This window comes from Pelodiscus sinensis, chromosome 2 (genome assembly GCF_052426305.1).
Source record: "Pelodiscus sinensis isolate ZL-2025 chromosome 2, ASM5242630v1, whole genome shotgun sequence".
Taxonomy (NCBI): Eukaryota; Metazoa; Chordata; order Testudines; family Trionychidae; genus Pelodiscus; species Pelodiscus sinensis.
In genome coordinates this window covers 45,448,330-45,460,891 of record NC_143053.1, presented here as the reverse complement: position 1 = coordinate 45,460,891, position 12,562 = coordinate 45,448,330, and the positions used below count along the sequence as shown (strand labels likewise).

General features: G+C 41.6%; 1 protein-coding gene across 1 annotated transcript in view; it reads left to right on the top strand.

Moving 5' to 3' along the window:
- Positions 1 to 12,562, top strand: part of OSGIN2 (oxidative stress induced growth inhibitor family member 2) — a 38,985-nt gene that overhangs the window by 14,999 nt on the left and 11,424 nt on the right. Inside the window, exon 5 of the mRNA XM_075920422.2 lies at positions 9,801 to 9,892. Coding sequence (XP_075776537.2) covers positions 9,801 to 9,892 — 92 coding nt within the window. The remainder of the gene's footprint in view (positions 1 to 9,800; positions 9,893 to 12,562) is intronic.

Sequence of the window (12,562 nt, the reverse complement as noted above, 5' to 3'; positions counted from 1 at the left end):
CCACATGTGCTGTTCAGGTGTGCTGCCTGTTCTGAGGTGTGGTCATAATGCTGTCCACACGGGAAATGAAATTCAGACTTGCCTGGGGCTTTCCTTTTCACCTGGAGAGCAGTAAAATCACAGGTTCTGGCCAAAGTGATCACAGTATGGCACTGTGGGATGCCTCCTAGAGGCCAAGAATGTTGACTTTTGGAGTGTTGGTTCTACACAACCATAGAGTTTACCATGAAGGTCGAATTTAATATTACTCTCTGTGAAAAGCAGAAGTACCAAAATAGACTTTAACTGCCCTTAAAGTCAATGGAATGAGCTAGATAGTGTGGACTCTGTTTAGAAAATCAACCTTATGCAGCTAAATTCAACCAAAACTCCTGGAATAGGGCAGGGCCTTAGTATGGGGATGATTTGTAGATGTTCATGGGAATTGCAGATGCAACCTTTTGACCTACCAAAGCCCACATGTTTGACAATATGTAAAATGAGGGCCTAAGTACATATTTAGGGAATTTTAAAATGCTGTGGGATTCATTTGCTAGCAAAATTAACTGTTACTTCAATTTCCTGATTCTTTATTTTTGATGTAAATAATGTCCAGCAGTAAAAGTGAGGGGACACTACAATTGTATGGAACATTGATAACTTTGGGACTGAAAATAGAGTGTATTTGAAAGCTTTTGTTGTAGGTACACAGCAGCTCCACAGGCCCTATTACTCTTGCATGTTAATTTATTAAACAGAAGTGTTTTTATCTGTTTGCATATTTTTATGCTCCACTACCAGACTACACTCAGAATTTTGATTCATAAAAATCAACCACATTGCTGACTTAATAGTTGCAAGTCTGATTCAGAATTTTAATACTAATATCCCGGGATTTTTTGTTCTGAATGTGTCTATTAATAGATAAGTAATTTATAAAAAAATTCTGTAATTTTAAAAGGATATGATACTTTTAGGTTAAATCCCAATATAGTAGTTGCTGGTTATTTTTAAACTTTTAGAACAGGTATGTGTGCTTTTTTTTCATATTTTGAATATATTAAAAACCTTTTGATGTGTTTATGTCGCTGCAGCTTTGTGAGTCCAAACAGTATGGTACTAATCTCTCACTATATATATAAAAACTTTCCCTGCGGGACGATAGTGACATCATCATGTCACTCTGCATCCCTCAGACCCTTCATTTGCCCTTAGCTGCCCTGGCTTCTCCCTCCCTCTCCTCCCCGGTACTGTGGTGGGGCGGGAGGGACCGTGAGCCCAGCATAAGGCAGTGGTGGTGGCCTGGGCCATAGCTCCTGAGCCATGGCTCCTGAGCCGGCAGTGGGGGAGGAGTGCTCCTGTGCAGGACTAATAGCTTTCCCTGCTGGGCACTCGGCAGAATCCACTGCACGCCGCAATGTCAATAGCAACCGTTAGAGCTAGCCGTCATTGTGGAGCCATTGTTGCTGCTGCCTGGCTCTGCAGACAACGCATGTGCAGCCTGGCTGCAGCTCTTCCCCACAGAAGAGGCCTAGCCCTGGGGGTGGCGACAGCGGCCAGTGCCCACTAGTGGAACCAGGCCGTGTCCTGGGAGGGAGTGCCAGGGACAGCCCCTGCCCGCTCGGAGCCATCATGGCTTGTCACAGTGGGGATTGAGTCCAAGCAGCTTATGCAGTCTGGCCCCTGGCTCAGCCTGGCCAAGCATGGACCATGCACAGTACGGCTCAGCCTTGACCCAGTGTGTCCTCCAGTCCTGCCCAGCCTTTGTCCCAGGTGTGCCCATAGCAATTCCAGTTCCAGGACAGTGACAGGAGCCTCCTGTCTCCTGCCACAATCCCCCATCCAACAGAGGACTCCCTGGACAGTTGCAACCCCAGTCCTCAAACTGTCCAGGAGCCCCAGGCCAACTGCAGGTGCATCTCCCTTTCCAGACCCAGGCCTGCTGGTGGGAGAGAGGGAGAAGGCAACAGTTGATGTTGTGAAGACTAGGACTTTAGCAGGGTTCAAAAAAGAGCTAGATAGCCACTGATGGACCTAACCTCCATGAATCTATTAGCCAGGATGAGTAGGAATGGTGTCCCTGGCCTCTGTTTGTCTGGAAATGGATGACAGGAGAGCGATCACGTGATTATTACCTGTTGTGTTCCCTATCTCTGGGGCACCTCGCATTGGCCACTGTTGGCAGACAGGATACTGGGCTAGATGGCCCCTTGGTCTGACCCAGTATGGCCATTCTTATGTTCTTATGTAGTTGTCCCAGAGTTCCTGGTTCCTGCTACTGCAGCAGTGGCTGGAGCCCTGAGCCACACATTCTGGATGGCTCTGAGGGCCAACGGATAGGGGGGGCACACCATCTGGAACGCGCTGAGGGTTGCCTGCCAGAGCCTCGCTCTTTTCAGAGCCTGCAACCTGTCCTCCCATTCCCAGGCCCAACCCAGTGGTATTTGCTACTCAGTTGCCCCTAGACAACTTCTTTGAGGAGATGCTCCTCTTCTTTGAGGAGATGCTTTTCCCCCAGAGCAGGTTATGTCTAGGGAGCAGAAGCACAGCTGCAGCTGGCCCAGGGCTCCGTGTGCGTTCGTGCGTGCGTGCGCACGCAGTAATGCTTGGGTCTTCTCCTGATAGTGAGGCCTGCAGCAGGTGTGGGGCTTCTCTGGCCTGGAGGATGGTTGGGGCTTTTCTGGGTGGGGTTTGGAGGGTTGGGATGAGTGGAGCCCTCGCTGGAGGGCAAGGAGGACAAGACTGGAGCCATGTGGCTGCCCCCCAGTCACACACCCTTCCCACACCCTTCACCTGCTCATAGCCCCCCCCCCGTGAGACCCTGCATCCTCAACCCCCTCACCACACTTCAGAGACCTCGCACACCCAGCTCCCTCACCCATCCCTTCCACCAAGACCCCTCACCCCCAGCCTGCTCCTTCCCCCGGCCAGACATCTACCCCCAGAGAGGGGGGTTGGCGAGCATAGCGAGCAGGTCATTAGAAGCAGAAAGCAAAACTGTCCTTTCAGTTTTCGGTCTTGACAGAAACCTTTTTAGGCATTACTAGACTCCAGTTTTGATTCACTCTACTTTATGTCCATGGCACAGCAGATTAGTCTTCGACTTTTTAAATATATTTTTGTTAAAATGTAAAAAAAAAAAAAATTGTTCTGAGGATCTTTGAAAACCCCTAAGGTACAGGGAGGCCCTACCTTTTATGAGAAATGCTTCTGTGTCATTGGTGGGTTGCAAGGACTGCATGAGATGGAAGAGGAAGTATAGGGTACCAAAGACAAGAGTGTGGATGTGGCTTATGCATAATTGTGTTGTAATTACTGTGTAACTGCACCTCTGACCCTTTCCATGATCGGGAATGCCTCCTTAGGTCTGGGGCCTCTAATCGCCACTTCTCTCTGGGCTGGAACCTACTCCCTCTCCCTTCAGATGGGCTGCTGGCAATTCACTGATTAGCCCAGTGGTTCCTGACCTAGTCCAGCATCTGCAGTTTAGGATTTGCTTTCTCAAGGGTAAAGATACTGGTTCACAAGTGATCAAACAGCCTTACACAGAGCACAGTACATTTATTTTAGGAGAGAAGTATTACAGAGAAAACATATCCTAAGCAACAAAAGGTCTAAACACGTGTTTAAGCATATTATATATCTTTCATGTGTTCTATAGAAACCTTGGCAGATTCCTATCTTTCAAACCCATCAGCTGTTTTTTTTCTGTCTTGGTTAAAAAATCATGCCAGGTTGATGAATCAAAATGAACCTTTTCCCCAGGTCAGTTCATACAGGCTCTTTGTGTTACAAGCTCTTTCTGTTTCCTGGATCTCTTGAACTTGGTCTGTATCAGTATATGCAATTCACCACGCAGGGTTGTATTTCTTTGGATTTATCAGCCTGTCCCAGGCTCTGCATTAATTGTTCCATCTTGAGTCTAGTTTAAAAAAAAAGTTTTTTGGTAATCCTCCCCAGCCAGAAGGCTTGCATTCCCTGGCTCAGAGGTATAAATAACAGTTATAAATTGGATACAGTAGTCTCAAACATATGTCTATTAAGATTTACCTGGTGCTGCTGGGTCCTTCAGGGCAGGGAGCTGGTGGTGTGGGGGCTTCAGGAATCAGGTAGGACCTTGGGGATGTGTGTGTGGGGTTAGTACAGGACTCTGGAAAAGGAGGGATTGTGAGGGTAAGGATTGGGGGATGAGGAAGGACTCAGTGCGGGGGAGGTTGCATCCAGCATAGGTCTTTTCTAGGGCTGTTAATGTGCGTTAACACCTACAATTAACACAGAGCGCAATTAACGTGTTGACTTTTTAAACATATTAATCGCAGGCATTTCCGTGGTGCTGCCCCTTTGAAACACCACCAGGGGCAGCATAGTAGGATCCTGGGATCAGCTGGAGTCCCCAGCTGACTCCGGGCAGTGCTGCCTCTTTGAAATGCTGCTGCATTTCAAAGGGGCAGCGCCTGGGGTCAGCTGTGCTGCTCCCAATGTACTTATGGCTGCCCCCAATGAACACGCTGCAAGATAGCTCTCCCCTGCGGGCTCGCTGCCCCCAGTGGCCACTCTCAGTATCAGGTCCCTCTGAACAAACCCTCCCTTTCTGTGTTATGGAAAACAGTCTCTTCCCAGTGCTTCTAGTTGTTCTGGCACATCCTAACTTAAAACAAGATCAGGGTTTGGTTACGAAGAAGCTGCATACCAAATTTGGTGGTTCTAGCTCTTAACATTTAGAAAGAGTTCTTGAACAATGGACTCATAGACAGACACCCACACCCATCTAAAATATGTTTGTCAGATCTGCTAGAGGGATTATCAAACTTTTTAATAGCTTAGATTACTGATAGAGGGGACACATTACTGATAAAGGAAACGTTTTGCTGACTACTTCTTATGGAAGTGGTCAGCAAGGTATTTCCTCTATCAGTAATGTGTGCTGTCATATGGCCCACTTCCCCTTCTTCTAGCAATAGCAAAATAATCCTATGTCGGATATAGCAATTGCTTATTTTACTTTTACATGTATTTCATACGTTTTTGCTGTCTTTGTAATACAGCATTTCTGAAGTGGCCCCCCCTTCTAAAAATTATAGCCCGCCTCTGTGCTAAACTGTATTACAAAGACATACATGTGTAAGTAATATTAGTAAAATAAGCAATTGCTCTAGCTGACATAGGATTATTTTGCAATTGCTAACAGAATAGGAAGCAGGCCATATGACAGACAGCACACATTACTGACAGAGGAAATACTTTTGCTGACCATTTCCACAAGAAGACATTTCCTTGACCAGAAATTTGTGAAGTGGCCTCAGGCTATCCTGGAAGGGGCGGGGCTCGAGTGGAAGGGGCAGGGCCAGGAGACTTCTTGTGCTTCCCCCCTGACTCTGATTGGCCTGGGATGGGACAGCGCAAGAAGTTTTCTCCCATCTCCCTTGTGGAAAAGGTATCTAGTACTGTGGGAGGCTTTTCAAACATGCTGACTAAGGCATAACAAGGCTCCTGTGGCTGGAAGTTTTAATTCGACAAAATTCACTGTTAAAATAACATAAATTTTCCTGACAGTAAGAGTGATTGAATATGAAGACACCTTACTGGGAAAATGATGGACTCAGGATTGTTGGAAGTCTTTAAAATAAGATTAGATATCTTTCTAATATATATGCTTTAATCCATCTTCTGGGAGAAATTCAATGGGTAAGGTATGCAGTGGGTTGGGCTGGGCAGTTATGGTGGTTTTCCTTCCAGTATTGGAGTGCAGATCTCCCTGTTTTATTCTTTCCCTTCATAGGCCCCAGGGAGAATGAGAGCTGTGCAATGTACTTAATGGGTGCTCGTATTGACAGCTCTCTATTAAGGCTGAGTATAATGAAGTCCCATGCTTCAGGAATTCATTCATTCACCTGCAGGGATCAGGTGGAAATTTCCCCTGTAGTGCACAGTTAGCCAAATTAAATATTCAGGGTTGTGGTTGGCTTTTTTTCTGGGTGGGGAGCTGCTCCCTCCTTCCTCATAAGCATCAGGGATTGGCTCAGCCTGAGACAGGACATTAAATGGTGTGTACCAGTGTTTTGAGATGGTACAGAAAATCCTCTTTCTTGAATGATTGGCATGTCTTGCTCACATGCTCAAACTCATCTCCAGATCTGAGGTTGAAAAAAAGTTTTCAGTCAGGTCAGATTGACAAGGATTTTGGATGGGTTTCATCTTGCTCTGCAGTGTGGAATGTGGATTGCCTGCAGAGATCATCTGTGCATTTCTCAACTAATCAATTGCCTGCTGTTGCAGAGGCCTAGCGCATTGATGGTGCCCCAGTCTGTCCTGTTCTGTCCCTGTAGCACACAGTATCTTAGCCTAATTAGTACTTTTAATAATCCAAGTTATTAGGGTCAGTATTTAATGATCTGTGGGATACAGATTGAACTAAGGCCAGAAGAGACCATCAGATCATCTAAACTCTATAAAACAATGGTGGTAATGCCTTATATTGTTTCTTCTTTGATTATATGGGATTTGGAATGTGTTTCTCAAAGCACTCATCCTTTTATGGAGGACACTGTAGAAGTGCAAAAGGTTGTTATGCCTAAATGTGGGCTCCTTTGTCATCTTCATTAGCTATCATTTGAATTATTTTAAACTTTCACTGACATATTTTTGTAATTAAAGTGGAAATAACTTGCCAACTCTATCCTCTGATAAGCTGGTGGTAGGTTTCCCAAGGGTGGGCGGGAGGTTTATGCCCTCCAATCTCCCTACCTTCAGGTGCCCCTTTATCCTTCCTACTGTCCAAGAGGCAGGGCTAAAGGTAGTTGTTCACTAGCACTGCCCGGGCCATAGCGCTGCTTCTCCAGCCATGGAAACGGGGGCATCATTCTATGGCTCTTTGCGGACCACCTGTTCTGAATTTTGATGCTGTTTGGCTCTTTGGTTTGAACTTTCACATATGGGTTATTTTAAAAGTTAACCCTTGGCAATAGTGTGTGTGTAAGAGAAACAGTGCTGTTGAAAGGAAAGATGAGGTCTTGTTTAATGTGGGACATCCTTAAACAGTTTGCAATGCCTCTCTTGCTTCCTAGCATTATAAAGCTGTCTGTTTTTATCCACTTGTTTCTGTATGTCCATATATTTATCTATTATAATGGCCAACCCACATCTGTATCATGAATTCATTGCATCTATTCCTCCACTGTTCCTCCTTTCTAAAACACATTGAGTCCTTTCACACTTCCTGATTTAAGATTGTGCAGTTTAGACGCTAAAAAAAGATAACTTTGCTTTCTGGAGCCATACAATATACTATCTTCAGTGTGACAAATAAAATAATATGGGTAGAATATTTTTCCAACTGAGGAATGCCCCTGAGGCTGACCACTCTTGAGTTATCCAGAAGAGAGAGTCCATCCTCCAATGTCATTTCTATAAGATTGCCATCTAGAACTGATATTATCTAATCCTCTTATCTGAAAGGTTTCTTATTTTTTGGTATTTTCATTACAGTAGCATTTAGAAACCCTGAGTAACATTGAAGGCCCCAGCATACAAGGCATTGTATAACCACATAGTAAGAGACAACCTCTATCCCAAGAAGCTTACAAGCTTAATATGCAAGATAGACAAATGGTGGGAAGGCAAACAGTAGCTTCTCCACTAATGTTCCCTGTAATCTTTTCCATCCATATATAGATTTTTTCCATCCATGTGCAGTAAAAATTGTATGTGCACTGAGACACGTGCACAAATGCACCACTGGTAGAAACAAAATAACTGAGCTGTGGGCACTCTGCTAATCAGCTGGGAGGCATTTGAATCTCTCCTAAGTGGCTGCATAAGCACACGGCTTAAAGGGAACACTGTTTTTTCCTAGTCTTCTATTTCAGTTCACATTTTCTTCTAAATCTTATCATATTCAGTACATTTTAAACTCCACTCTTTTAGGTAACAGGATCTCTTTTTATACTTGGCCATTTCTTTCTTTGATAGGATAACGAGCCTTGTGGATAAGGGAGAAGCGGTGGATGTCATATACCTAGACTTTAGTAAGGCATTTGATACGGTCTCGCATGATATTCTTATTGATAAACTAGGCAAATATAACTTAGATAGGGACACAATAAGGTGGGTGCATAATTGGCTGGATAACCGTAGTCAGAGAGTTGTTGTTAACGGTGCTAAATCCTGCTGGAAAGGGATAACAAGTGGAGTTCCGCAAGGGTCTGTTTTGGGACCCGTACTGTTCAATATCTTCATCAATGATGTAGATATTGGGATAGAGAGTACGCTTATTAAGTTTGCAGATGATACCAAACTGGGTGGGGTTGCAACTTCTTTGGAGGATAGGGACATAATTCAAAATGACCATAGCAAGTTAGAGAAATGGTCAGAGGTAAACAGGATGAGGTTTAATAAAGAGAAATGCAAAGTGCTCCACTTAGGAAGGAACAATCAGTTCCATACATACAAGATGGGAAGCGACTGTCTAGGAAGGAGCATGGCGGAAAGGGATCTAGGGGTCATAGTGGACCACAAGTTGAATATAAGTCAACAGTGTGATGCTGTTGCAAAAAAAGCAAATATGATTCTAGGTTGTATCAACAGGTGTGTTGTAAGCAAAACTCGTGAAGTCATTCTGCCGCTCTACTCTGCACTAGTTAGGCCTCAGCTGGAGTACTGTGTCCAGTTCTGGGCGCCACATTTCAAGAAAGATGTGGAGAAATTGGAAAGGGTACAGAGAAGAGCGACAAGAATGATTAAAGGTTTAGAGAACATGACCTATGAAGCCAGGCTTCATGAACTGGGCTTGTTTAGTTTGGAAAAAAGAAGATTAACGGGGGACATGATAGCGGTTTTCAAATATCTAAAAGGGTGTCACAAGGAGGAAGGAGAAAATTTGTTCCTCTTGGTTTCTGAGGACAGGACAAGGAGTAATGGGCTTAAAGTGCAGCAGGGGAGGTTTAGATTGGACATTAGGAAAAAATTCCTAACTGTCAGGGTGGTCAAATATTGGAATAAATTGCCAAGGGAGGTGGTGGAATCTCCCTCTCTGGAGATATTTAAGAACAGGTTAGATAGACATCTGTCAGGGATGGTGTAGACAGAGCTTGGTCCTGCCTTGAGGGTGGGGGGCTGGACTCGATGACCTCTCGAGGTCCCTTCCAGTCCTATTATTCTATGATTCTATGATTTATTTTTTGGTGTAATATTTCCTCCTACATGTACGTCTTGTAGAGTTTGATTAGCACCCATTGAAATCATTGAGAGGGGTTTTTTTTTCCTGTGGATTTTGATGGAAATAGAATGAAATTTACAGTTTGTAATCCTGTTTCCCAAATCCTAAGAGACCCAAACTTCTGCCTTTTCTGCTTTATCGAGCTTGTTAATTGTTGAAAGTTTCGAATGGTGCTCTCCACCATCCCCCTTTTTGTTTTCCACCTGTCCTTTGTTTGCTTATCAGACACTAATAAATAAAGCCCTAAATCTTTAGATTTTTTAAAAAATCTCATATTTTATTGCTCCCCTAGCATTTGTTTTTCTTATTTCTAGTTCCATGTTTGCAATATCTTCCTTTTCCCCCTTTCCAGTTGCACCTTCCTCATGTGTAATTCATCTACTTCTCTCCATTAAATTAAACAAAATGTATCATTCCTGGATCAAACTGCATACTTTATTTCCTAAGCGCAACGTGAGCTCTTGTTTTATTTGAAGTCCACACACTGATGCAACATAATCTTTTTTATTTATAGATTAACACAATATTTAGAAGAAATATACTCTTTTAAAATAATTTTAAAATTTACCTGATCCATTTAGTTTGATGTTTTCCCCCTCTCTCATAGACTATGGAAGATTCCATGTTGACAATCAGTTTTGGAGACTGGATGGAGTTACCAGGACTGAAATTTAAGGATTGGGCAGCTAGTAAACGCAGGTAAAGATGCTATGTTTCTTAAAGTGATAAATGCAGAAAATGTGATTGCTGTAAATAGAACAATTTTAAAAACTATTATCTAGCAGTTCTCAATAATTAAAGTGGTGCATCTCCTTCCCAGAATGTGGTAGGAAATGGTATACTTTATTTAACAAAATGGAAATTGGTCATTATAGTTTCACCTGACCATTTTTTTTAATTATAAACTTATGTGTACATAAAGCAAATATAGTAAACTGTTTTGTATTTAATCTTCTTGTTCAAGGTCTTTGACTGAAAGTTTTTAGTAAGATCATTCATTTGTTTTCTCATGCTGTTACACTCGTCCTTTTTCTTTTAAACCTCATTTACTCAGAAGTTTACAAAAAAAGAATTTCAGAGCTACATTAAAGTGACTCAAATATCCTATTAGTTACCAGTGCCGATTATAAAATATAAGCCACTTTATATATTTTTGTAGATATTACCTGAGTGCTTACGTAATTCAAATAGTATTTGGAGTAGTTACATGGTACTGATTAAATTGCCCATCTTAAAAATGAACCTTAATATAGGCTTGAACAGCATCTTGTTTTTTAATTAAAGAACACTTTCTAGCATACTTAAATGTAAGCTATGCTTATAAACAAGTTTTATTGTGTTTAAAGTGCTTATTTCCATGAAACAAATGGAATTACTTGTGGAAATAAACACTTCATTGTTGCGATTGCAGGACTGGACTCATAGATGGAAGGTTTAGACATTATTAATTATGAGGATAAATTTCTCTGAAGAGGTTTTAAGGAAAAGGAAATTTATGGGTACAGAAGGAAATATGAAAGAGCACAAAAGAGTGGGAATAAGAACTGAATGTAGGAGTAAGAGTTGGAAGAAGCATAAGAGGGAATGATAGGGAAAGGGGATACTAAGAGAAATTAGATCAGCTATATAGGAGGGAGGAAGATTGTGGTGGGGGCTAATCAGTGAAGCTAAAGAGCTTGATTTTAATACATTGCAAGACAGGCAGGGCCCTACCAAATTCATTGCAGTGAAAAACTCATCATGGACCCTGAAATCTTATGTGCTTTTACCCTGTACTATACAGATTTCACGGGGGAGACCAGAATTTTTCAAATTGTGGGTTCTGACCTAAAAGGTAGTTGCTGGGTGATCACAAAGTTATTTTAGGGAGATCATGGTTTTGGGATACCCAGTTCTAAAGGTAGTGCCTCATCAGCAGGAGCAGAAGGGTGGTAGTTGTGTAACTGCCTTGAATAGGAGTATTAATGTACTCATGTGATTAAGTTTTTGTAGGATCAGGGCTTTACATATGAAATCAGTGATGGTATTAAATAAGAATAATTGAATTTTATTAATTTTTTATATATATGAGTAAATAGTTCACTGTCTCCATAACTCTTCATATCAACTTCCATATCCTGATCTTTCCCAGTAAGGTCTTCATACTTCAATTCTGTTTCTAGGGTTTTTTTTAAAGTTTTCTTTTCAGTTTTGCACATATTCAGCTGTTCATACATATCCTATTTTAATCGGTGATGAAAATCCTGGTCAAGATGGCAACTTCCTATTTGATATTATTTATATGCAAGATAGTTATAAAGTTTATTTACTCTCTTTATTTAGAGATAGTAATCAGAATACCTTGTATTTTACACTTAACTCGGTTATGTAGTTCTTTTGTACATGGTAAGTTGCATTGCTGCTACTTACATGTTATACTAGATATGGACGGGCTACAGAGTTTCCTTTATAGGGAGAGATATCAGAGATATGTCTGTCTTCAGATCCTTTAATGCACTCTTGGCTGTAACTATTATCAACTCAGGTAAGGATATTTTTCTGAGACTATGCCAGTATGAATCAAAGCCAAGACTGAGCCCCGTACATTCTGTGTATGCACAATAGACACATTCCACTTAGAGCATAAAGAAAAACAAATATTGTTTAGTTATAAATGGGCTATATTCAGGTGTGGTTTTTTTTTTTTTTAAATAAAAGCAGAGCAGTATTAACTCCAGAGTTCACTCCTGCACATGACTAACATTTTGGATTTAGTTCAAGACCTTTGCAAGCCACTAAAAAAAACTTAATTTTAGTTTCAGCTATATTACAGATATAATTTGGGAACTGTATACACGTAAGATTCTGTAACACTTTTAATTAAAAGACCATGTTTCCCATGCTTATATCTTTGCTCAGTTATAGCAGGTTGTGATGCAATTTTCCATACCAAGTACCTTCTGCAGGCTGCATTTTTGGGGGAAATTTCAGCAAAATATAGTTCAGCTGCTTTTGACAATGAGATTAGGGAAAAAAAGTATGTTTTGCCACTTTTTTTTAAACTTACATCTGTTTCTTTAAGTGGCACGAGGGAATTCTTTTTGCTGTCCTTATGAAAATTCACCCAGATTTAGCCTTAATGCACAGGTAGTGTTGAGAAATCAGATGCTCAAAACAGAATTTAGGTTGAAAGCTCTGACATCTGGAAGTTAGGTTTTAAAATGTAATCTTGTTATAAATTAAGTGGAATTTATATACCACATCCTTTGGATTTCATTTGATTTGAAGTCTTAATGAGACCTACAAAACGTACCAAGTTTGTTAAAAAATTATTTCAGTAACACAAAGTTATTAACTGAGTTTGTTGTCCTCTTGTTTAAAATGATCTAA